Source organism: Chaetomium globosum, genomic scaffold, assembly GCF_000143365.1.
Source record: "Chaetomium globosum CBS 148.51 scaffold_4 genomic scaffold, whole genome shotgun sequence".
Lineage (NCBI taxonomy): Eukaryota > Fungi > Ascomycota > Sordariomycetes > Sordariales > Chaetomiaceae > Chaetomium > Chaetomium globosum.
Window position 1 is genome coordinate 4,082,609 of NT_165979.1, and position 23,835 is coordinate 4,106,443.

General features: G+C 54.2%; 9 protein-coding genes across 9 annotated transcripts; 5 read left to right on the forward strand and 4 right to left on the reverse strand.

Moving 5' to 3' along the window:
• Positions 1-834: 834 nt before the first annotated feature.
• CHGG_05047 (uncharacterized protein) lies at positions 835-1,572 on the reverse strand (the record flags this gene model as incomplete). The annotated part of the gene is made up of 2 exons (XM_001224260.1): positions 835-1,048; positions 1,103-1,572. 2 exons carry the CDS (start codon positions 1,570-1,572, stop codon positions 835-837), a joined length of 684 nt encoding a protein of 227 aa, XP_001224261.1.
• A 973-nt stretch (positions 1,573-2,545) lies between these two features.
• Positions 2,546-3,812, reverse strand: CHGG_05048 (uncharacterized protein; the record flags this gene model as incomplete). Its single annotated transcript, XM_001224261.1, has 4 exons — positions 2,546-3,300; positions 3,369-3,558; positions 3,611-3,629; positions 3,721-3,812. 4 exons carry the CDS (start codon positions 3,810-3,812, stop codon positions 2,546-2,548), a joined length of 1,056 nt encoding a protein of 351 aa, XP_001224262.1.
• Positions 3,813-4,665: 853 nt separating this feature from the next.
• Positions 4,666-7,985, forward strand: CHGG_05049 (uncharacterized protein; the record flags this gene model as incomplete). The annotated part of the gene is made up of 3 exons (XM_001224262.1): positions 4,666-4,722; positions 4,788-4,861; positions 5,219-7,985. 3 exons carry the CDS (start codon positions 4,666-4,668, stop codon positions 7,983-7,985), a joined length of 2,898 nt encoding a protein of 965 aa, XP_001224263.1.
• A 604-nt stretch (positions 7,986-8,589) lies between these two features.
• On the reverse strand, positions 8,590-9,811 carry CHGG_05050 (uncharacterized protein; the record flags this gene model as incomplete). The annotated part of the gene is made up of 2 exons (XM_001224263.1): positions 8,590-9,058; positions 9,120-9,811. 2 exons carry the CDS (start codon positions 9,809-9,811, stop codon positions 8,590-8,592), a joined length of 1,161 nt encoding a protein of 386 aa, XP_001224264.1.
• Positions 9,812-11,439: 1,628 nt separating this feature from the next.
• Positions 11,440-13,176, forward strand: CHGG_05051 (uncharacterized protein; the record flags this gene model as incomplete). Its single annotated transcript, XM_001224264.1, has 3 exons — positions 11,440-11,661; positions 11,868-12,392; positions 12,460-13,176. 3 exons carry the CDS (start codon positions 11,440-11,442, stop codon positions 13,174-13,176), a joined length of 1,464 nt encoding a protein of 487 aa, XP_001224265.1.
• A 1,500-nt stretch (positions 13,177-14,676) lies between these two features.
• CHGG_05052 (uncharacterized protein) lies at positions 14,677-16,096 on the forward strand (the record flags this gene model as incomplete). Its single annotated transcript, XM_001224265.1, has 4 exons — positions 14,677-14,891; positions 14,996-15,228; positions 15,309-15,859; positions 15,935-16,096. 4 exons carry the CDS (start codon positions 14,677-14,679, stop codon positions 16,094-16,096), a joined length of 1,161 nt encoding a protein of 386 aa, XP_001224266.1.
• Positions 16,097-16,702: 606 nt separating this feature from the next.
• CHGG_05053 (uncharacterized protein) lies at positions 16,703-17,189 on the reverse strand (the record flags this gene model as incomplete). The annotated part of the gene is made up of 2 exons (XM_001224266.1): positions 16,703-17,050; positions 17,163-17,189. 2 exons carry the CDS (start codon positions 17,187-17,189, stop codon positions 16,703-16,705), a joined length of 375 nt encoding a protein of 124 aa, XP_001224267.1.
• Positions 17,190-18,892: 1,703 nt separating this feature from the next.
• CHGG_05054 (uncharacterized protein) lies at positions 18,893-19,315 on the forward strand (the record flags this gene model as incomplete). The annotated part of the gene is made up of 1 exon (XM_001224267.1): positions 18,893-19,315. One exon carries the CDS (start codon positions 18,893-18,895, stop codon positions 19,313-19,315), a length of 423 nt encoding a protein of 140 aa, XP_001224268.1.
• A 2,589-nt stretch (positions 19,316-21,904) lies between these two features.
• CHGG_05055 (uncharacterized protein) lies at positions 21,905-23,603 on the forward strand (the record flags this gene model as incomplete). Its single annotated transcript, XM_001224268.1, has 2 exons — positions 21,905-21,927; positions 22,295-23,603. 2 exons carry the CDS (start codon positions 21,905-21,907, stop codon positions 23,601-23,603), a joined length of 1,332 nt encoding a protein of 443 aa, XP_001224269.1.
• Positions 23,604-23,835: the final 232 nt, after the last annotated feature.

Consider the following 23,835-nt stretch of genomic DNA (forward strand, 5'->3'; position numbering starts at 1 on the left):
TTTTGCGCGTCAGCCATGATTTCGAAAGGTGATTGCGCAATATCTCGAAGTATGGGGTTTCAGAAGCGAGCTCCGGCGAGGATCGTTGTCCGGTTGTTGAGGCTGCTGTCGAACTTTTGGGGGTTTCGGAAATCTCGTTCGTTTGTGGGCACCGAGCGCAAAAAAAGTGGCTTGCCAAACAAAAACGAGATGTGGCTAACTAGTGGTGTGGCGCAGCCGCGGGTGCCGCCGGTCCAACCCGCTGGAACAACCCGCAGGAACAACTAAATTGTACTTGTCGGAAGACGCACCCAGCGCCCTATCTGCGACTGTATCTTGGACTCAACAGAAAGACTCATGCAGATTGAAATTCGACATTCACGATGAGAACAGGTTCCTGTTCAATCCGTGCTCCCGGCTCTCGTAATTTCCAGCAAGACACAATCATGTGGTGCTTGCTCGAATAGGTACTAGCTAACGGTCACGAAATTCGAGCACGGGCTGATGATTCGACACCACCACAGCAACATCCCACGTTTCCCCCACGCCGCCGGGGCAGTGAGGCACGCGCCTTAAATTGACAACCACCCCGGACGCCACCGCGTGTCTCTAGTTCTCATTCAGTCCCTCTTCCTCGTCCACTTCGTGTACCGGGCTTTTCGTTCGGCAGATGGCCGACGCGACAACCCCTCGTTCAGCTCTTGAATGGGCTCAGTCCTGAACGCCGTCTTCATTTAACCCTATGCCTTCTATGGATATCGCCGCTGCTGCCGAAGGACCAAAACAAACCTCGCCGCCCCAAAAGGGCCAGGTGAACGGATCTCTCTATCTCTTTCTTCTTCCTCGGCCCCGCTCTCACTCATCCCAAGCCGTGATCGCCCAGTCCTTGACACCATCCTCGACGGTCAGCTTGAGGCGGTCTATTTTCCAGAAAGAATACAAGGACCGAGCAGCACCAGCCGCCTTGCGATGCGCCGGGCCAATACCTCCTTTCCTTGCGTCATCCTGAGATCTCCAGATGCAGGTCGCCAAGTTGCGGCCCTCGGCGTCGGGAGTCCCAAACCAATACCTGCCACAAGTGTTAGCAGAGTCTCCGGCCAGTTCTGGCCCTGATCAGACGTACTTCAAAAAGCCGCCGCTTGCGGTGGCCTCGGCATGAGCCGCCTTGTCAAGCGTACCGAGCTCAGCATACACCGTTGTCGGTGGTATGCGAGAACGGAAAGCAACCACGAAGAAGAAAGTCTTCCTCCAAGTATGGTTGAGCCTCCCGGCTAGCGCCCGGAGCGTTTCGATGACCTCCTCCCAGTTGAATGTTTGGACGTACGGCGCCGTGGCATAGTCCTGGCGTAGGCATTCCATCTTGGTCAAGGAAATGGCGAGAAGTTGGTTCTCGATATCGAGGGTTTCGAGATCTAGGAGGTGTTCCTGCTCATGGTATGGCGAGACAACAAGGTATCTATCCTGGCTGTGGTTTGGTACGGCAACCTTGGCCTTGGTTTCGGATACCACGACCGAGCTCTTCTTTGTCTCCAAGTCCCGAAACGTCTGGGCTTGCATCTCAGCCACGAGCACCGGCCCTTGCTGGACTGTCATGGTGGGTGGCGGCGGTCTCTAAAGGATCCTCAATAAAGTGTGGGCGGGCAAGGAAGGAGCAATTGTGATATCGTCAGCTTTGGTCCAACACCAACTGGCTTTTTTTGGTTTTTTTCCAGGAGCGAACAGACTTTTTGCTCAAGACAAATTGGAAGATTTGGGTACGGCAAATGGAAGGGGCAAGGCAGGCTCTTAAGGCTTTCAAAAGCGATGAGCAGTCACCCGCTGGTGACATGACGCGAGTAAATCACGAATCTCAACCATGCCTCCCGAGTTTCCCCTGGAAGGACCCGCCGACCGCTGCGAGGAAATGGCCTCCGGGCATGTTGCTGAAACCACGCGGATCGCGCCATCGGTTACAGGGGTGGTGTCATCGAAATCATCCCCGTCGCAACGCAGATTTACCGCAAAATTTGAAAGGCCAACAAGGGAACATGGCTGTTCGGCTGACCGCTCCGAGTCAGATTGTAAGCACAATCCAAGTTGGTGAAACTACTGTCAGTTGCCTCCTTTGGTGGATACTCACCGCCGACCGCGGGATGCCTGCATTCCCCGTCTCGGCTGGTGGGACAATCCTCCGGAGCTCGAGGCACGACTTCCAGATGGATGGAGACGTGGATACATTACCCGACCGGGAGCATAATATACTGTGTAAACGGAGGAAATCGATGTTCCTACGGATCCGGGGTGGCGATGATCTCAGCGATCTCGGCCGCACGCCTTGCCGTTTCACTATCATTGGACGCCGGAAGAGCAATGTAAGTGTTGGCGACACAAGAACAAAATGGAAATTCCATTCAACATTTGTCAAAACTTTCAGTCAAGCGTCGTTAGATCCTGTATTTCGGCGAGAAGCAATAGGTTTGCCAGCTTGCTCAGGTACAGCACCCTCCAACCCCCGATTCCCACCCCCGTTGTGTTCTCCCACCCAGCCATCGTGTAGGTTGCAAGCTCAGCAAAGCCAAGCGATCACCTATGGCAACCGATGCTTCAGCCAAACTTTTGTTAACTCGTACGAGCCCAGATAAAGCCCACTTCCGAGCGCTGCCCATGCCGCACGCAACGAGCCGCCTCGGAACAAACCTCGGATTCCGCTCTCGCGGAGGACAATCCTCACAATTTCTACCACGCCGCTCGGTCCCTGTGGGTCGTTTCTGTTTCCGAGCATCACCCTCGTTTTTACAACATCAGCCGGTGTCGTTATGGCTGCTGCAAAAGACCCAGAAATCGCCGCGGCACTCGCCGTTACCAGCCCTGTCTCGGCGAGGAGAGGGCGGAAGCTACTATCATGGGTTGCCACACTCATTCCGCCGTCCGTTGTTTCTGGGGTGGTCCATGAAGCCTTCTCAGAATGGTGACCCTGCCGCCGTTGCCTCCATATCCAAGCCCGAAGATATTCGAACGTAGGAAACTGAATTGCCGTATATGGCAAGTTTCGAGCAAGCAGCGTGGTGTATCCTCTCCACAGCGTCCGTGTCACGCCGGCCCCGTTGCGACGTAGCATGTGAAGGGCCTGTAAGGAGGACGATTGGCCGAGCGAAGACGATCCCGATCGTTGCAGTACCTGAGCGTTCTGTTTAATCACCTCGGCCGGCGTAAGAACAAGGCATGAGGCCATCTCAGCGCCGGCCGATGCGAAGGCATGGATGACGGGACCCGGAACTGCGTTGGGTAATATATGCCTGAGAAGAGGCTTAGTCGATTCGTAACTGGCGAAGAAGACGGCAGCTAGAGATTGGAAACGATAGCTTAGTCGACAACAGTGGCACTCGCGGCACACACGGGGTATGCCTCACCAGCAGGGAGGGTTGCGAGGACGACACTTCCAATCCCTTGATACAATCCTCTCAGGGCCGTGTATGGTGTTCCCTTCGTGGACGATAAATTATTCTTCAAACCAAGGTAGCCCTGGCTCTGATACCGAGTCTTAATTGTGTCCAATGGGTACACAAGCAGGTCTACCGTAAATGCCGCCACGGCACCGGCCTAGAAGCAGATAGTGGTCAGTGAAAGTGCAATCGGCGTAATATTCGACTACCCACCGCCAGTATTTCATGCTGCGCGTTGTCTCTCATGTCCTTATATTATTTTCAGTGACCGGCTGGCCAACGGCTGAGGTGTTGCAGGGTACATAGGCATAGAACATACCTACCTAGAGTTATTGCCGGGTAGGTGTTAATGGAGGACCAGTAGATTCTCGCCATTCCCCATGACGTCATTGCAGTGATGCTTGAGTCCATGTTGGAAACATGAACCCAATAATTAGAAGAGAAGAGGGAAAAACCCAATAAGAGGTATCGGCCGATTAAAGGTCGCGAATTCCGTTGTAGGTGGTCTTTCATTTACTTTTATAACTATGCACATTTCGACCGAACGAGCTTTCCGTCGTTGCCAACCCACATAATAACAGTATTGCCTTTTTTGTTTGATTCAGATCGATCTTATTAGTAAACCATGGAAGGTATTAATCCTTTTACACTGAGATCAAGTGGTAAATACGGTTTATCAACTGTGAGAGATATGAGACATATCCCATGGCGTGCAGGTATTTTTCTGTTCAGTCCCCCACAGTAGAAAAAACCATTTCAGCTCATGCGGTTCCAGTGTTAGTTGTATAATATATTACCTCGACATACATAGCGTAGCATGGTTACGTTCAGGCTGCTACTGAAGAAAAACCCCTTTCAGCTGATGCGTGCCAGTATTATTATATGTATCACCTCGATTGCAATACCGGTAGGCTTTCTCACCGAAGCTCTCTGTGGCTGTGCGTAAGTCCGTATTTGACACACCGATTTTGGATTCTCGACGTTGATTCGGCAGGATCACAACAGTGCCGTCGAGGTGCATGCATCCATCTGCAAAGGCCGCCCCAAGGCATTTTGCAAGGCATCAGAAGCGAACCATACAGGTGGATTTGCTACACACGGCGATTTGGAGCAATGCGCAGCCACCGCGTGCGGAGGTCTCAAGGCCTCCATCTTCTGTTTATGTCCAGTCGGGGAAGCCTGCTCCTGGCGTCGACGAGTCCTTCCAGCGCCAGGCTGATACCTTACGCTTCAGGTGAGACAATTGGATCGCAAGCCCGCCTTAATGGACCCTCTTTCAATCACAGCATCGACGGTGACGTTGATTCAAGTCGCCGGCACTGTAAGTATTCAATGTTGACGCCTGTTGCCGACTCGGGCTATCTGACACGACTGGACAAATTGCAGGTCGCGACGTCGCTCCAACGCTTTGTCCATTCTCTTAAGACGGCAGACTCGCGCATTACGGAACTCTGTAACGAGTTAGCCAGTCTAACGGCTTTTTTGGGAGCGGTGGAGCGTACACTAAAAGGTTGTCACCCCCTTGACACAACTCATGTGAACGAGGACTTATGGCACCAGAGTGAGCTATGCCTCGTGGATTGCCAAGTAACCCTCAACGAATTGGCTGTTTTAGTGGATAAGATCAAATGCAGCACCAGCACAAGAGCCTTCGGATGGAGATTTCGCGCCGTCGTAGATCTGAGCGCCTATGGTTCGGACATCGGTATATTCAGAGACAGGATTCACAAGTCCAATTGGGCTCTACAGACCCTGCTCCACACCGTCACCGTGTAAGAGATACTCTGCTGCTGTAAGGTCGGACTGGACTGATGTAGGACTAGGTCGCTCTCGCTCCGAAACAATGCTTCGCAGGATATGATTCTGTTTGAGCTCGATCGGCTCAAGGTTTCCATTGATGAGGCGCTTCTAGCATCCCGCCAACCACGCCATGGGTTCAACCACAATCCCTCTTCAGATTCGCGCGTCGCCCGTAACCTACGAAACCTCGCCGAAGCAGCCAGGCACTTCCACTCCGCCGCCAGCTCTACCGCAAGCACCATCCGTGACCACAGCGGTAGCTTGCTAGGTGATTTTCCTGCTCACCGCCGGGAACGCGTAGAAACTTTTATCAGAACTGCGGGTAGGCATGCTTCAGGCCACCAAACACCCTCCACAATAGTCTCGGCTCCAACAGACTCGGTATCGGTCGTAACTAGTTCCCGATCCCTCCGGGTTTCAACATCAGCCCCGCGATGGCCTATGGTCGAGGATGATGAAGACGACGAGGTGGAATTTGAGCAACATTTTCTAGACGGCCTCGAAGACCTTGCCAAGGACAGTATTCGACGCCGGGAGTTCGAGAAGGCGATTGGGTTCCTCACCGAGGCGATCCAGCGAAAAGAGAAAGCAAGCTCCGGCCAGGAGAATTTGCCGCGGCTCCAAACTCAGTTAGCCCTGTGCTACTTATTTGGGGACGATTGGAAGAAGGCTGAGCCGATCGTTTTTGGTTTAGCAAACCGCAAAGAGTCATTCTTGTGCCTGGGCCCGGTGGTCTGGACCATGCTCCACGCTCTGGCGCTCGCTTATCTATCGACTTACTCGTTCGACGACGCGTTGAAGATGTGCAAGAGGGCCTTCCACGCTCAGGGAAAATGGGCAAAGATTAAGAAGTTGGATCGGCGAGATGTCGCGGGCGGCGCAGAAACGACCGGCTTATTAGCCACCATCTTCCATATGGAGGGGGACTACATCGCCGCCGAAATTTACCGCCGCCAGCTACCAGGGAACTTTCTCTATAACCACTGTTCGGACCCTCGTGAGTTCCTCTCCAGCCAATACGATCTTCTGGAAGATGTGCTCGGAGACGACGTGCCAGATCCATGTGATTACAGTCCCTGCGATGGCCCGCTCAACATTCCGAAACTCTGGATAAACACACAACATTCTATGCGGGCCTCTCTACAGCGACCGACAACTGTACGCAAAACCTTCACCGTTAATGGTGGCGACTTGTCGCCCCTGAGAGCCCGACGCCGTCAATGGGAGAAGTTTGAGATGGATACAAGCAAGGAGGTCGTCGTTATTACTCCTGGCCCCATTGCCGGGACAGAAGACAAGGCCGCATCAACGGCTTCAGACAACCTGCGAGACACCACTATCACGAGTGGATTCCGAGAGAGAGCTACAAGGATGTTTGAGACGGGGCGTGGTCTGCACCGAGCGTGGCGTAGGTGGAGCGCGGAAACCGACTATGCAGCCTCTTCCACCCCGTCCCCAATCCGGCGGTGGTTGAAAGGAACCAGCATGCTTTCCGCGAAGCCAGTCAGGACCGTGCTTCGAAAGAGGCCTAATAACAACACGACGCCCGCTGTTCGCCCTCGGTGGGAGGGCCCCAAGACATTTCGGGGGTTGCCGATAAGCCGCCCCATCATTGCTGACTCGTCCGAGTGGTGCCCGACTTTCCGATTGCCAGTCGGGCATCCGGCGACCATCCTCGATGATGATCCCATCTCAGAGCCAGCTTGCGAAGGTCATCTTACATTAATGAATGTTGCGGATAATGAAGCAGGTATCGTCGCTTGTAGCGATGGCCCGTGTCCCGACACCATCCAGGCCCACGATTCCGAAGTCGAGCAGGCAGCCCCAGTGATATCCAAGGTCACTGAGCAACCTGTGACACACCATATCGCAAAGCCTTCCAAATCATCACGCCCAGTAGAGCTTTTTGGCACGCCGTCTTCTGCCACCAAGGAGAAGCGGGCTTTTTACCAAGCTGATTCTCTCGATGTACTCCGCGGCTATTTGTTGATCCCTCAGGAACAGGGCACTCATCCCAGCTGCGATACTGATGAGGTGTTGCGCTTGGATTCACCTACGCTGGACAGCTTTCCCGAGATTGCAACACCACAAAGTCGCCCTGGGCTTACAAGGAAACACTCTAACATACCTCGGACCACTTCATTCATCAAGAGAGCAAATGGGAATAATATTACCACGCAACCCAACCATCCGTCAAAGAAAGCGGGACCTACTTCTCACCGCGGCCGCAATCTGCCGGGACATGGATTCGCGCGAAGGCGGGCAAATCCCAAGCCTACCACGGCAGCTCTCTCGCAAGAAGAAACCGTGGCTCTCTCAAAGCTCGCAGACATCCTGGCATCTTTAGCAACTAGGGATGAGTTGGATGCGGACAAGCTCCATGAAATCAAACTGGAACTCGAAGCGCTGTCAGCAGACCTGAAGATATGGAATGCCGATTCTACCCTCCACTACGATCTGCAGACTGTTATCAAATCCCTTCCCGGCCATTCAAGAGGGTCTACCGCTTGGGACGAGTGGCAGGATTCTGGATACTCTTCAGGTTACGGGAGTAGCGAAACGCTGTCAAGTTCTGATGCGACGAGTCCTGGATCGGAGCATGCACCTCGGGAACCGAAACCACAACCGACAGACCACAAGAAGGACATAAAGCCGAAGCAGAAACAACCGAAACGGCGTCTTTCCTTGATGACGAGGAGTGGAGCTAGTGATCGGTCAACATTTATTTGGGCGGCTCTCCCAATTTCTACGCTGAGAGAGCCGGATTTGGGTAATTTCTTTTGAGAGTCTAGCAGTGATATTCGGTTACCACCAGTAAGGCGTAAATGAGGTAGGTAAGACTTCTTATTCGTTGCAGGTAAAGGGGTAGGACATCTATCCAGTGTGTAATTACTGGATATCTGGAAGAATCGAAGAAGGAGTGGTTCGATTTCACGTTATTTACTAGATATTTTAGACAGTTTCTCGAGTAACTAGCGACTAATTGCCATACCTGCTTTGTCTACGCAGACTCACCAGAACGCATCGTTCCATGATTGTTGGTATGGGTTTTTCACCCGGCCCGGGAGGGCACGGTTTTCCTGTACACTAAATAGCAAAGGGTCCGGCACGCCCTAGGGCATAGCGGAGTATGAATAATAATAATAATAATAATAATAATAATAATAATTAACAACAGGAAAACGGCCTTGAACGGGGAGGTCAGCCTCCTCGGCCACCTTGGTAAAATGAAGGCTACCTACCTTACCTAGAGAAGCGTAGATAATGTACATACTCGCAGAGGCAGAGGCAGGGTACGGAATGAAGATAACGAAGAGAGGGAAGAGGCCGAGAATAGGTACACACACACACACACAAGGTGTTGTTGTTGTTGTAGTCGCACAGGCTATCATACAACTTGCACTTGCTCCTTATTCGCCGGAGTGCCACTTCCATCCTTCAGTCCTGGGTTTGCCCCCCCGGTCCACCCAAACCAGCCCTTCTCCTTTGGCCCTCTTGATAACACGATCACGGTTGCCCCCGCAGAAAGGGCAATGTTCAACGTCCCAACTTGTGCCCACCCACCCCTGGCATACACCACGTTCCCCACACTCGTCCCAACAAGCTGCCCAATGAAAGCGCTAAAGGTGAACGTAACGTTGGCCTTGGTCGCCGGCAGCTCCCTGTACACGGCTGCCCGGTACGCGATGCTGGCCACATGGATCCCAAAGTCCACACCCACCGCTTGGATGATGGCGCCCCCGACACCAACACCGATCCGCTCGCCGGCGTACGCATCAAGCGCTACGGCCACAATACCGGGGACCATCCCCGCCACGGCCGCGATGTAGGTGGCAAAATTCTCGATGACGAGGTAGCTGTACAACGGAATAGCGGACGTGGTGGCGACAGCAACAAGCGAGACCAGGGCCGATTGACAGCGGCCCGAAGTTACGGGGCGCCGCGGCCAAGTGCGCCGTCAGCGTCGTCCAGAAGGCCGTCAGCACCGCGTTGGTTAGGAACGTCACAGCGCAGCCATGCGCGAGGATGGGTTTGGTGAAGACCATGCGGATGATGTCGAGCAGGACGCAGGTATACGTGCGAAACCAGGGCTGGTCCTCCTGGTGGTCTTGGTAGGGATTGGATTCGGGGCTGGCGTCCTGTTCGTAGCGGAGAAGCGGATAGTCCGGGAAGAACAGCCACATAGCGGCGACGAGCAGAACTTGGAGGCCCAGCGCAACCCGGTAGATGGTTCGCCAATCGGTATACTGTGTGATGATCCCCGTGATGACGCGGGGCACAGCAAGCCCCATCATCCCGCCGGCTAGGACGATAGAGACGGCCGTGGCCTGGCGGTCGGGAGCCATGATGGTGCCGACAAGCGGGAGCAGGAGCTGGGGGCTGACGGTGACGAAGCCGGTCAAGAAGCTGAGGGCCGTAAAAACTTGGAAGTTGTCCGTCAGACACAGACCAGCCCATGCTACCGTGGTGATGGTCAATAGTGTGAGGATCATGGGTCGGAGGCGGAAGACATCTCCCAGCGGGCAGAGCAGCAGAATGCCGCCACCGTAGCCTGCTTGTAGGAGCTGGGGGATGAGTGACACCCGCTCGTAGCTGACGCCCAAACTCATCGGCTGCTTTGTTGAGAACCGGGAAGGTGTAATAGAGATTGGCAGCTGAGACGACACCGGCGAACGAGCAAAGAAGTACGAGGGATGTGGACATGCTGGGCTTCTGGGTTAAATCCCGGCGGCAATGTCGTGGCGTCCATTTCTGACTTGATATAAATCTCTTCCAGGCACTTGGGCCTGGCCTTTCCGGTTGTGGGCTGGGTGAGGGAATGATGTGGTGGAACACATCCGCTTCTTTACCAGCGGAGGGCCCGGAGTCCTCACTTTCACTGCCGGCGTGGTGATGAGAGGTTACGATATGTGCGGAAGGCATGACGACGAACGGATGGGCGCTCCATGTTTACTTTGAACATCCAAACCCAACTTATAAGGTTGTTTGGACTGTCGCGCTCTGCGTGCGGCTCTACACAACACGACATCTGTCAAGTAGGCAATTCCGATTCCGGACGCAAGATTCCTGGTTGACTTTTAGCATACCCATCCCAGCTTCCGAGTGCTCGGCCGGTACCAGACACTCCGCCGAAGTATCTTCAGACCTGGATGATACCTATGGTCTTCGCTCATTCAACGCCCACGTAAGATGTGGGTATTGAAAGGGTGCCCCTGACGTTGCCAAGTCGGCAAGGGGCACTATGCCGAAGGAGGTGTCCTCGGCAAACTGACTTTCGCCGAAGTCAGTGGGGACTCGGCTCCTGATTGGAAAACAAGCTGCCATCATCAACAGTCGCTCCAACGGACGAAAAACAAATAACATTAAGTTCGCGGGAGTAAAGCCCGAGCACGCCGTGACCGCTTTTCCGGAGAAAGCACCGCCAACCTCCCCGGTTTCTCCAAGTGGCTCGGCGGTGTGAGCCGAGTAGAGAGGCCGAGCATAAGGCAAAGAGCTATCCATCCAGTCGTCCGAGGTCGGATCTAGTCCTGTTACCGTACAGGACTTGCCCGCCTCATCGAGAAGAAGACGATGGGCGATCGGAGAGAAACCTCGATACCAAAGATCAAATCGACGGCGTGTGTGGCAGGCCCTTCCTCTCTACATGCAACGGGCTTTGACATTGCTAACTCATTGGCGCTCCCAACCCGAGAGCAGCTGCCAGAGATGTCATTCTAGGAAGGTCAAATGTTCCGGAGGACGGACCTGTGCAAACTGCAGAAAAGCTTCTGTGGAATGCTCTTATCCCAGTCGCAATAGGCGTGTTCGGGTTAGCGAGAGGTTAGCGCCCCCTCTCCATGATTCCATCATTATCTTGCATGCCATCTTGGTTTGCTTACAACCAGGCCGCGGCAGCTATATCAGACAACTTGTAGCAGAGAACAAGCGTTTGCAGGCCCTAAATGATCGCCGAAATGAACCAACCCACCAGCCTCATGGTGCCGGCGAGAGCGAGACGGATGAAACACCCTCACCAGCCACCATTTCCGAAGCCTCCGCTCCATCAGTGTCCAGTCACGGGGTTCCCCTAGATGGTCAACCCTGGTTTGTCGATATCGACTTACCTCACACACCGACTCCTATCAACGAAGCCGCCGATACGGCATTCGCAACGAGGTTTCGGCAAGTGCTCTCTGATCATTCTGACTCTCCTTGCGTGCATCTTCCACACATCGACTACGCCGGTGATGATGCCATTATGTCGCTCGCCGATGTGCACTGCCCCGTGGCCCAAGCTTTCCCGTGCTCGCCTTCTCATAAGGGTAGCGATGACGCATGCCAACCAAGAGTTTCACATTGTCCGTCGTTCTGCCGTGTTGGACGCCCTGGAGAAGAGCTTTACAGACCCCAATTGGCGAGATCCTGTCATGACTTGCAAGTTGCGGGCACTTTTCGCTATGGGCGATCTCTCCTCCTCAGGGTTCGTCCCCGCGGGCCAACAATTTCCGGGTCTCAATCACTTTGCGCAAGCGACGAGGATTCTCAGTTACCTTGGTGAGCGACCGACTTTGGACTTGATCGAGATACACCTTCTACTGGTAGGTCGACGTTTTGAGATATCTTAGGACCAAGAGGTACCAGTACGTAAGTATATATATGGCGCTAATGATTTCGAGGGCCCAATAGTCCCTATATTCCTTTACCCTCAACCGTATCCACACAGCGTATACGCTAGCAGGCACGGCTGTTCGTATGGCTGTCCTCATGGGACTGCATTTGAACATTCCCGCGACCCAGCTCAGCGACCCAGTTTTCAGAGAACATCGCAACAGGGTGTGGTGGACAGCGTACATCATGGATCGAATGTGGGCTTCCAGACTCGGCTGCCCCCCCGCCATCCAAGATGAGGACGTCAAGGTCGACTTGCCCTCGAACCCGGCCACCAACGGGCGCTTGACGGAGGACTTTTCCGACTCTGGTTATTATGCCGCCCATGTGAGGTTGGCGAGCATCGCCACCAGCGTAGTTCAGTCTATTTATGGCAAAAGAAACCAAATAACGGCGTTCTTAAACAAGGTGCAGGAGCGGCTCAAAGAGCTCAAGGTCTGGGTTGAGGAGCTACCGCCTTACTTACACATGGACACGAGTCTGGTATCGAACCCCAACTACCACAACTACGACATCCTGTCGCTCCACTTGACCCTGAACCAGGTATGTGCTTGATTCCTCTGGGTAATAGATTCCCACAGCCAGATATTTACCACCAACTCCCTTCCAGACAATCATCCTGGCTACTCGCCCGACTCTCTTGTATGGCCTACGTCTGCACACTAGCACATCACCGCCCAAGCCAATTCCGCACTCGGCCAAGACGCTCATCGATGCCTGTATCCGCTGCGCTCGGCACTCATACCGCATTCTCTCCGAGAGTTGGATCAACGGGGCGTTCCCTGCGCTCTACCACGATCTCACCCAGTATCTCTTCTCGTCCCTCATCGTACTCGCCATCTCCAGCCTCTTGGATCATCACGACGACAGCGCCAATGCTAGCGACAGGGACGGGTTCGAAGATGCCGTGCAGTTATTGTCACGGGTGAGGGATAGCGGAAACATTCCCGCGCGGGAGTTCTACCGGCACGCCGAGCTCATTGTGGCGGCCGTCACGAAGGCCCGGAAGGGAAGGAGCCATGACTCGTCAGCCGAGGTGGACATGTGCGCGCAGATGGCTGCTCGCCCGGCAGGGGGGGGGACAGCGGACGCCCTTGATACTCCGCTCGGGCTTGGGCCAATGCAGGTGGGCGACTTGAGCAGGGAGGAACGCGGTGCGGCTGGACTGGGAATCATGATCGAGACGGGCGAGACGGCGCTGGCCGAGCCGTCTCTACAAGAGCTGCTCATGCAACCGGCGATGGAGATGCAGTTCCTAGAGCCGAGCTCGGACTTTTTTGACGGGGGCCACGAACTGTACTGGCCGGAGTTTCCGCTGCAATTTTAGGAGTGAGTAACCTTTTGTAATAATATTATTCATACTCCGCTATGCCCTAGGGCGTGCCGGACCCTCAGCTATTTAGTGTACAGGAAAACCGTGCCCTCCCGGGCCGGGTGAAAAACCCATACCATCCTTTTGTAATATGCTAGGCCACCGTACACCAACGCCCGGCTGCACTCTGACAGCGGAGTGCACATCAACCAGTCATTTCTAAACAAGCCGCCAACACGTACCCATAACGATCGCTCAAAATCAAGAGCTGGATTGACGGTGGGGTGCAACAAATACATATAGTGGCTTAAGTGCTGGGCTGACACCCCGATACCAGGCCAAGTTCTGTCTTAAGAGTCATTTGATAGGTAGGAAACCTCCATGTCTAACCTTCTCGGAGGCCGGAGCTTGTTCTACGCCCGCTATCTTTACCTTCAACCTTCGCCAGCAGCGGGCTTTCTCCTCGCTCGTCTCCTCCCGGGGTCTCGGGCGCATCTACTCCGCAGTCCGTCGTACTCTAGTCAAGCTAATAAGTGATTATCCACTTCTTTCAACAGATCCCAGCAGCAAGGGGGGTTGCGAACCCGAATCCCCAAGCGAGTGCCATCAATTATCCCTCAAGTAACGTTAAAGAAGAGAAAATTCCAGTAAGCCCATCCTACAACAGGGATGTCTAAAGCCCTCATGTTTCCCCCACGATGTTATGTGCTTGCTTGCCATCGGCGGACCACTACTCGGCTAGATAATCAATCTCTTGATTAAAACACCCCTGAAACCAGGCCAGGAGCCTCTCAATCCGCGACAATGTCGGCTTGGCAAATCAGATCGTCGCTTCTAGACGGCTTCTAGTTCGTCGCCAACGTTGTTTTCATGTCACCCAAGCACGTATCCCACTTGGCGCCTCAGATCGGCTATCCACTCGGCACCGCTTTGTCGCTTCAGTAGTGCGTGCGGCCCAGTCTGGGAAACAACTGCCGTGACATCCTACCTCGTAGCCTCCTAAAGAAGAAAGTCACGAAATAGTTTTCAGATCCGCTTCACCACCCGCCTTTCCTACGTATGGCCCTTGTGTGTATGGCCACTGACCAAATTCGGTCGAGAGAGCCGGGCCTAGATTAACCTCCCTTGCCTGCCTTTTAAAGCAGCAGTATCAGCTTACGTCTTCATTTTTATCTTGCCTCTCAGTGGCTGTGGTAATCTGCCGGATGGTCCCCAGAACCACTGATCCCAGCTAATTTGTCTGAGACGCATCCCGCGGGCAAGTGCCGGCATCGCAATGGTCAGCCAAGGCTTCCGAACAGCACAATAACCGCCGGGTGTCATCAAATAAACAAGCCACTTGAACAAGGGGACAAATGAACGGTGAAATTGTGATTTTTGAGGGTTGCGTGGTTTGTACCGATAGATGTGATATAAGTTCAGCGTAGTGGCGAATGTATGACTAGATGTTCGACTCCAGCTGAGTCGGTTTGAAAAGCAACGCCACATCGTACTGTTGCTCCCCAAACGGCGAACATGATGAAATCCATTGTTTTGCTCGCAAGCGCGCTGCTGGCCGGCTCTGCCGTCAGCGCGCCGACCGCCGAGATTCCCTCGTTTACCCAGGCTGAGATGGATAGTGGCAAAGCCATCCGTGAACTGGGACGGATCGCATACGAGAATGCCATGGCGCGTGCGGCGAAGGCAACGACTGGCTGTACCAAGGAAAACGTGCGAATCCGGAAGGAATGGTGAGTCCACACTCGAGTTTACGAAAAAAGGGGGCGGAGGAAGTACAGCTTGAATACAGGATATGCAAAGGGAGGAACAGGGACAAGAATTAACACGTCAGTAGGCGCAACATGACCCTTGACGACCGCCAGGGTTATCAACAAGCCGTGCAGTGTCTGATGGAGAAGCCAGCGCGACACAAAGGTCTAGACGGCGTCCGAACGGCATGGGACGACTACGGTGCGCTGCACTACTACCAGACCCCCTATGTGCACAACTCTGCCACCTTCCTCCTCTGGCACCGGCATTACAATTGGGTTCTTGAGCAGGATCTGCGGGATCTCTGCGGGTACAACGGTGAGTATCTGGTCTACTGGGGAACCCCACCGGAAAGGCTCAAGCAATCTTCGTGAACGTTGTCCTGACAATATCCGTAGGCGTCTTCCCCTACTGGGAGTGGGGATTGGATTGCGGTAGCGTGGGCTCCATGGACAAGTCACCGGTGTTCGACGGCAGCGAGTACTCGCTCGGAGGAAACGGAGAGTTCATCGAGGGCCACCGCGCAGCCATCGGTGGTGCCAAACCCGGCTCCGGGGGCGGGTGCTTGACCTCGGGCCCGTTCTCCAACTACACCGTCAACCTGGGTCCTGTCGGTTCGCGGAACCCGCTGGCTTACAACCCTCGCTGCTTCAAGCGGGATCTGAATACCGATATCTGCAACCGCTGGGCGACACTTCGCAACACTACTGAGCCGATCCTCAATGGCAAAGACATCGCTGTCTTCCAAGCTCTTGTGCAAGGCGATGGTCGATGGCCGGAGGCTGCCCGCCTCGGCATTGCCGTGCATGGTGGTGGGCACTACGCCATTAGCGGCGACCCGGGGAGCGATTTCTACTTCTCTTCTCTGGAGCCAGGCTTCTACCTCCACCATGGCAACATTGACCGGATGCACTTCATTTGGCAGAACTTGGACTGGGAGAACAGACAGGTACGTGGAACTCAGCTAGCTGAGGACTTGAATTTACGCCCGGAAAAGGCTTGAACCGTCTCTAACGTGTGACAGACCATCTCTGGCACAAACACCATGTTTAATCGGCCAGCCACGCCCGAGGCAGTTCTCGGGGACAATATGGGTTTCGAGCCGATTAACAGGAATGTGACCATAGGGCAGACGATGGACACAGTGGGTGGTACTCCGCTGTGCTATGTTTACGAACCATGGTGAAGGGCGTGAAACGTTATGCTTGGGTTGATTGCATTGGGAACGAAGACGACCGCTTACGTCTATGACGATGGTTTCTAAGAATGACCAAAGAGGCGGTGTAACTTGGACGATTGAGACGTGTGTAGGGAGTTTGATTACTCCGGTTGAATTCAAGGTGTTCTAAATCTGAGGTGTTCTTTCCAAGGGGCGGTCATTTGGTTCATTGTCAATGTCTATCGATTACAGTGTGCCAGTGATCGTAACGTGCCATTGATCCGTTGCTGACCCAAACATATCAACTTCGGGTAACTGCCCAGGCTGTCCTCACAGCACCCCTTCTCTCCCCGCTTCTCCAGATCACTTCCCCTGCGCTGCAACAAGATCCCTCACCGTCTCCGCCACAACCGCGTGGTCATCCTCCTGCTTCAGCCCACTCACAACCACCACCGCAACAATCCCCTCCACACCACGAACCCGCACGGGGTACCCACCCCCATGAATGGCATACTCATCCGCCACAGCCCCACCGCTGGCGCTCGCGAGCGAAAACTTCTTCACAAACGCAGCCTCAATCTGGTCGGCCGGGGGGGCCGCGGGGGCTTACGCTCTGGAGGCCGTTGGCGATCTTCATGCGCATGGCCCAGGCTGGACAGACCCCAGCGCAGCACCGTGTTGCGCTTTGCGGCGCACCCAGTTCTCGTTGTCCCGGGACAGTTCCGGACTTCGGGTGGCGCTCTTGGAAATAGGATGTGCCGCGGGGCTGCTGCCGCCCCTCGTTGCCCGGTGGCCGGTCGCCAAGTGAAGATGGAGATGAGCGCCCGGCTTGCCGCTGGCCCCGCCCGGGAAGCGCCGAGGAGCCGCCGTGCCGCAGGGGCGCTTGCCGAGTTCCCCAGGGCGTGTTTCCTGTGGTGGAAAGGTGCCGGGAAGGTAATACTCATTCCACTGGTGTTCTTGGGGCGATTTAAGGACCGCCGGCTGTGTGGGATTGGGTTGCTGGGTTAGTTTCTGGGCTTTTCACTGATGTGTTCAACGGGGCTGGGGTAGGGGGAGGGGGGGTTGGCGGGGTGAGTGAGTGAGCTTGGCTTACGTCTGTGCTGGGAGCAGCGAGAGCCATTATGTAAAGACTGAGGGTTCTCTGTTATTCTCAAAAGATAGATAAGGGGAAGAAGGCGGCCTCTGGAGTTTCTCGCGGATAGAATTCAAGGCTGGAGACTGAAAATAGAGATTGGAGGGGCTAGGCGGGGAAGGCGGGCTGCTTCACCTGAGTTCCACTCCCGCGCCTTGTGGATCCCACGGATTTATTCCATCGAGATTCCCGGTGATACCATCGAAGGTAAAGTCGGGTGTTATTGAAACGACTTAATGCGTTAGCTGGAAGGAGGAAGAAGGTGGGATAATAAGTTCAACGTGCTATTATTTGCGCATCATGAGTTACTGTGTCGCGTGTGTGGTCATTCCGGATGGTCAACTGAATCACAAGCGACCTTGCCATCTGCCATCAAAAAAATCAGAAAACTATTTATTCATATGTATGCCTTGTATGATTATTATTATTATTCATACTCCGCTATGCCCTAGGGCGTGCCGGACCCTCAGCTATTTAGTGTACAGGAAAACCGTGCCCTTTCCCGGGTCGGGTGAAAAAACCCATACCAACAATCAAGGAACGATGCGTTCTGGTGAGTCTGCGTATACAAAGAGAGGAGGCCTCCTGGCCTCCGGACGGGGGCGTTTCAGGCCGCCGCTTCCAGCTCGAGCCTCCTGGCTAAGCTGTACATCGGCAGCTTCCCCGAGTCCATCAGCCAGTCGAGGATCCTCTTCGCGAGCCGTGCAGTCGTGGGGATTGATGCCGTGTAGAACAGAGTAAAAGTCCCGTCGTGTCCGAATCCCAGTTCTCTCTTATCTTCGAGTCAACTGTGGGGCCAAACACCACACTATCAGGTGTTTGGCAGTCTCCCGTCCCTCCCCGAACTCGCAGGCGGGCGTTAGGACCTCTGGGACCCCTCGCAAAAACAGATAGTCCCGTAGGCCTATTGCTCTCGTTCGGATCTGGGTCAGCAGAGAACTCTTTGCCTTGCTGAGACCGTCGTGCCGTCTTAAGGTTTCATCTCGGAATATCGTCTCCCGCTGATGGTCAAAGTCGTCCGCCGGTCTGGTGATTGCCCTGCCGTCCCGTTCCTTCGGCCACCTCGCTTTCCAGGCGTTTTCTACTACCCTGTCCGTGTCTGCGATCACCCCCGTCCAGCGCGCGACCGTGCTCGCGGCTTTCTCCACCGCCGTGGGCTCCCGTAGCCCTACGGTTCGCGGCCGGCCCCTGTTGCCGCTCCTCGAGCGTATGCCTTGTATAATTAGGATAACTAAGCGCCGCATTGTAGGTGGTTGAACAACAAGATTGCGCAGCATCAGAAAACTGGGACACTTAAAAAGTCAACTCATGAGGGGGGCAAAAGCCGCCGCGGCAGCGTAGCTAACAGTTCAACTTAATCAACCAACTATCAATTCAATTTCAACCAACCCAGAGGCCCTATCAATTCAACCGATTCAACGTTCGGGCTTCCGGGGTTGATAAGTGGTGGGCCCGGATCAATAGAATAGTCCGGGTCCGATAATGTTTTGGTTCGCCCTGGGCCCTGACCGCGCCGCCTGCATGACCCCTGACCGCGTTGCCTGCCATGACCCTTGACCGGGTCAACCCCTGACATTTTGGCCAAGGATGGTCCGTGGAAGCCGCGGTCAAAGCTGGAGCCCTGTGTGTGTTTGTGTGTGTGATGTTTCATTTCGCTACTTGATGCCCTCCGAGCCAATCCCTCTCCGACAATGTCATCGACCCCAAGCCTCCCCACAACCCCAGGGCCCTCTGCCTTTACACTTATGACTGGCCAAGCCAAGTCCATCGCTACGCAGGTTAACGAAGCCCTCGCTGAGGCCTCTCCGAACGATGAGACTGTTTCAGATTTATACAAGATCGTGTGGAAGGACCGCCGCTTTGTCCTCGAGTCTCTGCTCTACAGAAAAACATCTCGCGGCCGAAGAAGCTGGATCAAGGATCATGGATGGTTCTTGGTTGAACTCGGCCCTCAGGATGTCATCAGGGGGGCTGTCTGGGCTTGCAGCCGTTGCGATGCTTCCAGGAAGCCTCAATTCTTTGCAGTCAGGTCAACTACATCGTCGACCACCTCACAAAGATTCATCATCTTGAGCCGCGCCAGGAGAATCAGGAAGAATTTGAGAATGTGCTAGAGCTTCAGGTTGCTGCTTCCATCAAACGGCCGGCTTCTGAGCCTATCCCTGCGGCGAGAATCCGAAGATTCGCCAACTCGCAGTTGGCTACATCGTCAACACCAACCTTCCTTTCTCGAGTCTCACCGACCCCTTCATCCAAGCGATCCTGGGGCATCCGAACGGCCCTGTGGCTGCTGAGGTACCCTGGAGCAAGGGCACGTTAATCCAGGACCTGAAGGACATCTTCGATGGGAAAAGACCATCATCAAGCAAGAAATTCGCGGCGCTAGATCATTAATTCACTTTAGTTTCGATCTCTGGACCTCTCCAAATCATCTCACATTTATCGCCATCTCGCCCACTTCCTTAACAGCAATCATCAACGATACCACCGTCTGATTGCCTTCAGGCGACATGCTGGCCGTCACAGTGACCCAAGATACGGCTTCAGCTGGCTGCAGAAGAAGTGGTCCCTTCCTGAACGGCTGCAGTGGCTGCACCAAGCCAGGGAAGGGCTTACAGCTGTTCTGGATCGTGATTATCCAAGCGTTGGGGATGGAGGATCAGGGCCCCCGCTAGCTCAGCCCTGGAGGCTCCCACCAGAGCAACAGAAACATGATTCTCCGATGTTCAACGACTGGGCGGATACTGAAGAGGGCCCCTTTGGTGATTCGATGAACGAGCTTGAGCAGTATCTCGAGATGCAGCCTGACAAGCGCATCACGGATCCAATCGCGTAGTGGGTTGAAAGGAAGCAGACCTTCCCACGCCTTAGTCGGCTGGCTTTGGATCTCCTCGTTATCCCAGCGATGGCGGATCACTGCGAGCGGCAGTTCAGTCTGGCCAAGTTATCAGTATCTACACAACGATGCCGTCTCCAGGCCCGGACGCTTGAGTTTTTGCAACTCCTTCGGAGCTGGATCAAGCAGGGCGGCATTGTTCTAGGAGGCGTTGGTTTACCTCCCTCCTGAGTCAAATCGAATCCGGGGTCTTCGAGGGAACAGGTGGGCGGTGAGGGAGACTGTTCCGGGACCAAACCTCACGGATGGATGGCTCATGCGAGGTGCCATGTGGTCACGTGCTCATCATGTATCAACTTATCAATCAATCGCTCAACCAACCAATCTTAGCGGGTTTGGATCAACCAATTCAACTTTGGGGCCTCGGTTGGGTTGGTTGAATTGTTAGCTACGCTGGCGGCCGCCGCGGCGAAACCTTGAAACGTCTCTCGCCGAGTTCCCGAGGCTGAGCGGTGAGTATAAACGATGACGAAAAAAAACGCCATATAGAAATGACTCACATAGGTATAGGTAGCGAAGTTCTACGTGATTAGTAGTTGTAGTGTGATTGAGGTCGGAGGTATTCGGGGACGGGTTGATGTGCATCCGACCACGTCATTTGTATGCCTGCAATTTCCTACCTAATGGGCAGGTATCGGTAAGCTGCTTTGTAAGGACATGCATAAGGTATTTCTCCTTGATTTGTTTACAGGCCAGGATCTCCGTGCTCCGACACAAGAGGCAGGTAGGTGTCTTTCATCGGAGAAAGTCAGACTAGGGGCAGGGAGAGCATAATCACATATACCTGCTGATTTTGAAAGCAAGTGGGCGAAATGCGGCGGTAAAAAATTGGTGATTGTTGCGGCAGAGAATTTAGATCATGATTTCGACGGTGAAAGTAAAATCATTGATGCATGTTCAAGCATTTCCCATCGAGATGTACGGCGGCTAGCGGCCTAGGCCGTTCAATATTGGGGGGCGTGGGGGCTCAGGGCTTCGACTATCATGACTTATAAGTGGACTATCTCCTCTGAACTTGCTGACAACGCTGGTACGCCTTCCGCGGAGATCAGAGCGTCGTGAAATTGACCCACTGCCGAGACAACCCGTTTTTGGGGGGATTATGAGAAGCTTTTCGAGAGATAAGACCTGGTCTGTCGATGATAAGCGTCTCCCCATCCCCTTTTTCAATCTGGATTCCTCGCGGTGTCGTGGAGAAAATTGATGTGAGCTCTTAAAAACCCGACGATTAGAACAGAACAGGAGCCTATCGGCACGTCTCCCTCCATGACGCTTCTACCCACTCGGCCGGAGTTTATCTCCAGGGAGTTATATCCGCTAAAGCTGCGTCGCCGCGATGATGCATTTCCGAACGGGATTAGACCGCCTCTCCCTTTTGACTTGCATCTCCGTGTTCTCGCCCCCCGGCACCTTACCCGCAAATCAGCGCCATACCCCATCCAAAGACCGTACTAGCTTCTCTTCCCGGTTTCCACCGCCGGGGCTCGTATCATGCATTTCCTATCTTTGCCGGGGAGAAAGCCCCTCCACGCACGAGGTTGACGACCGCAATATTGCGGATTACCATGAAAAGAATGACATTATGTTCCGGAGTCTAGTATCCCGGGCCCGCTACCTCCGTTCCTCCGACAGAGGCAGGCATACCATTGAGACGGTCCGTATTTTTATATAAGGGCAACAGAAAGGCTGGTCCCATGTCCACTGCGAGCTAGTTCGTTAGCAACAAACAGCCAGGAAACAGGCGTCACAACCCTATTCCTATAGACAGTTGTGAAAACCTTCCCGTCCTCCCATCGAGTCAGCCAGCATGACGTTCAAGTTCTCCGATCTGTATGTCGGGCCGGTCGTGAACCCCTCCAACCGCAAAGCCCGGGCTATTCCTCTTTTCAACCTCGTCAATGTCTACGGCCGCGTCTTCTTCTTCTCTTGGTTTGGCTTCATGATAGGGTTTTGGGGCTGGTATACATTTCCACCATTAGTAAGACAAACTATCGCCAACCACCCGACTACGTCCACGCTTTCCCGGTACTAACCTTTGCTCTTGTTGTACAGTTGACGGCCCACCATCAAGGATGATCTTTCTCTTACGTCCACCCAAGTGGCCAACTCCAACATCATATCAATTTGCGTTACGTGAGTGTCATCCGTACTTCGTTCAGACACAAACAAGGCACTTACAATGCTCCCCCCCCGCAAGTCTCTTGGTTCGCGTTGTTGCTGGACCGCTTTGTGACAAATTCGGTCCTCGGAAAGTCTTCGGCGGCCTTCTACTCGTTGGCTCCATTCCCCTCGGCCTCGCCCCTCTTGTCCACAGCGCCGAAGGCCTCTACGCCAGCCGTTTCTTTATAGGCATACTCGGTGGTGCATTCGTCCCTTGCCAAGTCTGGACAACCGGCTTCTTCGACAACAACATTGTAGGCACTGCCAATGCCCTCACAGGCGGGTTTGGAACCGCCGGCGGCGGCATCACCTACTTCATCATGCCAGCGGTGTTCAACTCGTTTGTAGCACGTGGATTTAGCAAAGGCCAGGCCTGGCGCTTGACCTTCATCGTCCCCCTGAGCATGGTCATTGTTGTTGGGGTCGCACTTTTGTGCCTCTGTCCCGACACCCCCGCAGGCCCCTGGGGCGAGCGCCACCACACCCTTTCAGAGGATCATGGTCCCCACGGCGACAGCTCCGTAGCAGCCACCGTTACGAACATCCCCGGCTCCATCACCGACAGATTCCCCTCTGACACGCCCGAGAACCTATCCGCCGAGGAGAGTGATGACAAGAAGAAGAAGGAAACATACATCTCCGCCCCTGTCATCTTTGACCAGGAAGCGCAGATACTAAGCCAGGGCAATTTGGAGGCGGCCCACGGAGAGATTATCGCAAAATCGACACTCTGGGATGTCACCTTCTCCCCGCAGACGGTTTTCCATGTCTGTTCGTACATGAACTCGTTCGGTGCCGAGCTGGCCATCAACGCCATCCTCGCGTCCTACTACTTCAAGACATTTCCGTATTTCTCGCAGACCGATGCGACCAACCGGGCAGCCATATTTGGTTTTCTCGATTTCGTCACCCGCCCATTCGGCGGCGCTGTTAGTGATCTGCTTTACAAGCACTCTGGCCACAACCTATGGGTGAAGAAGGGTTGGATTGTGGGGTGTGGCATCATCGCGGGCACCCTTCTCATCATTTTCGGGCAGCTTAGCCCCCACGACGAATCAACTGTATTTGCGTTGATTTCACTCGTGGCCATCTTTCTCCAGGCTGGCAGCGGCGCCAACTTTTCGCTCCTGCCGCATGTACACCCCTCTGCAAACGGTATCCTGTCCGGCCTTACTGGGGCGGGTGGTAACCTGGGCGGTGTGATCTTTTCCGTCGTCTTTCGGTCCATGGGGGACGGGACTAACTACGCAAAGGGGTTCTGGGTTATTGGGGTAATACACGTCGGCTTAACCTTGGCATTGAGCTGGATACCACCGTTGCCACGGGGACAGAGAGGTGATAAGTGACGGAAGTTTTGTGTATGGCACTGGCACTATAGAATGGAGGTACGTGGGAACGTTGATGAATTCACGACAGCAAAAGAACGCACAACTATAGATAGGTAGCAGTCTGATTATAAAATTGATATACCATGGCACGGATCCAGATTTACTGGTGGGCCCTCCCAGCATGAGTCGAGCTAGAGGATCGTTAGTTATACGGAGGTACCTTACCTACCTGTCTTTGCCCTTTCGAGAA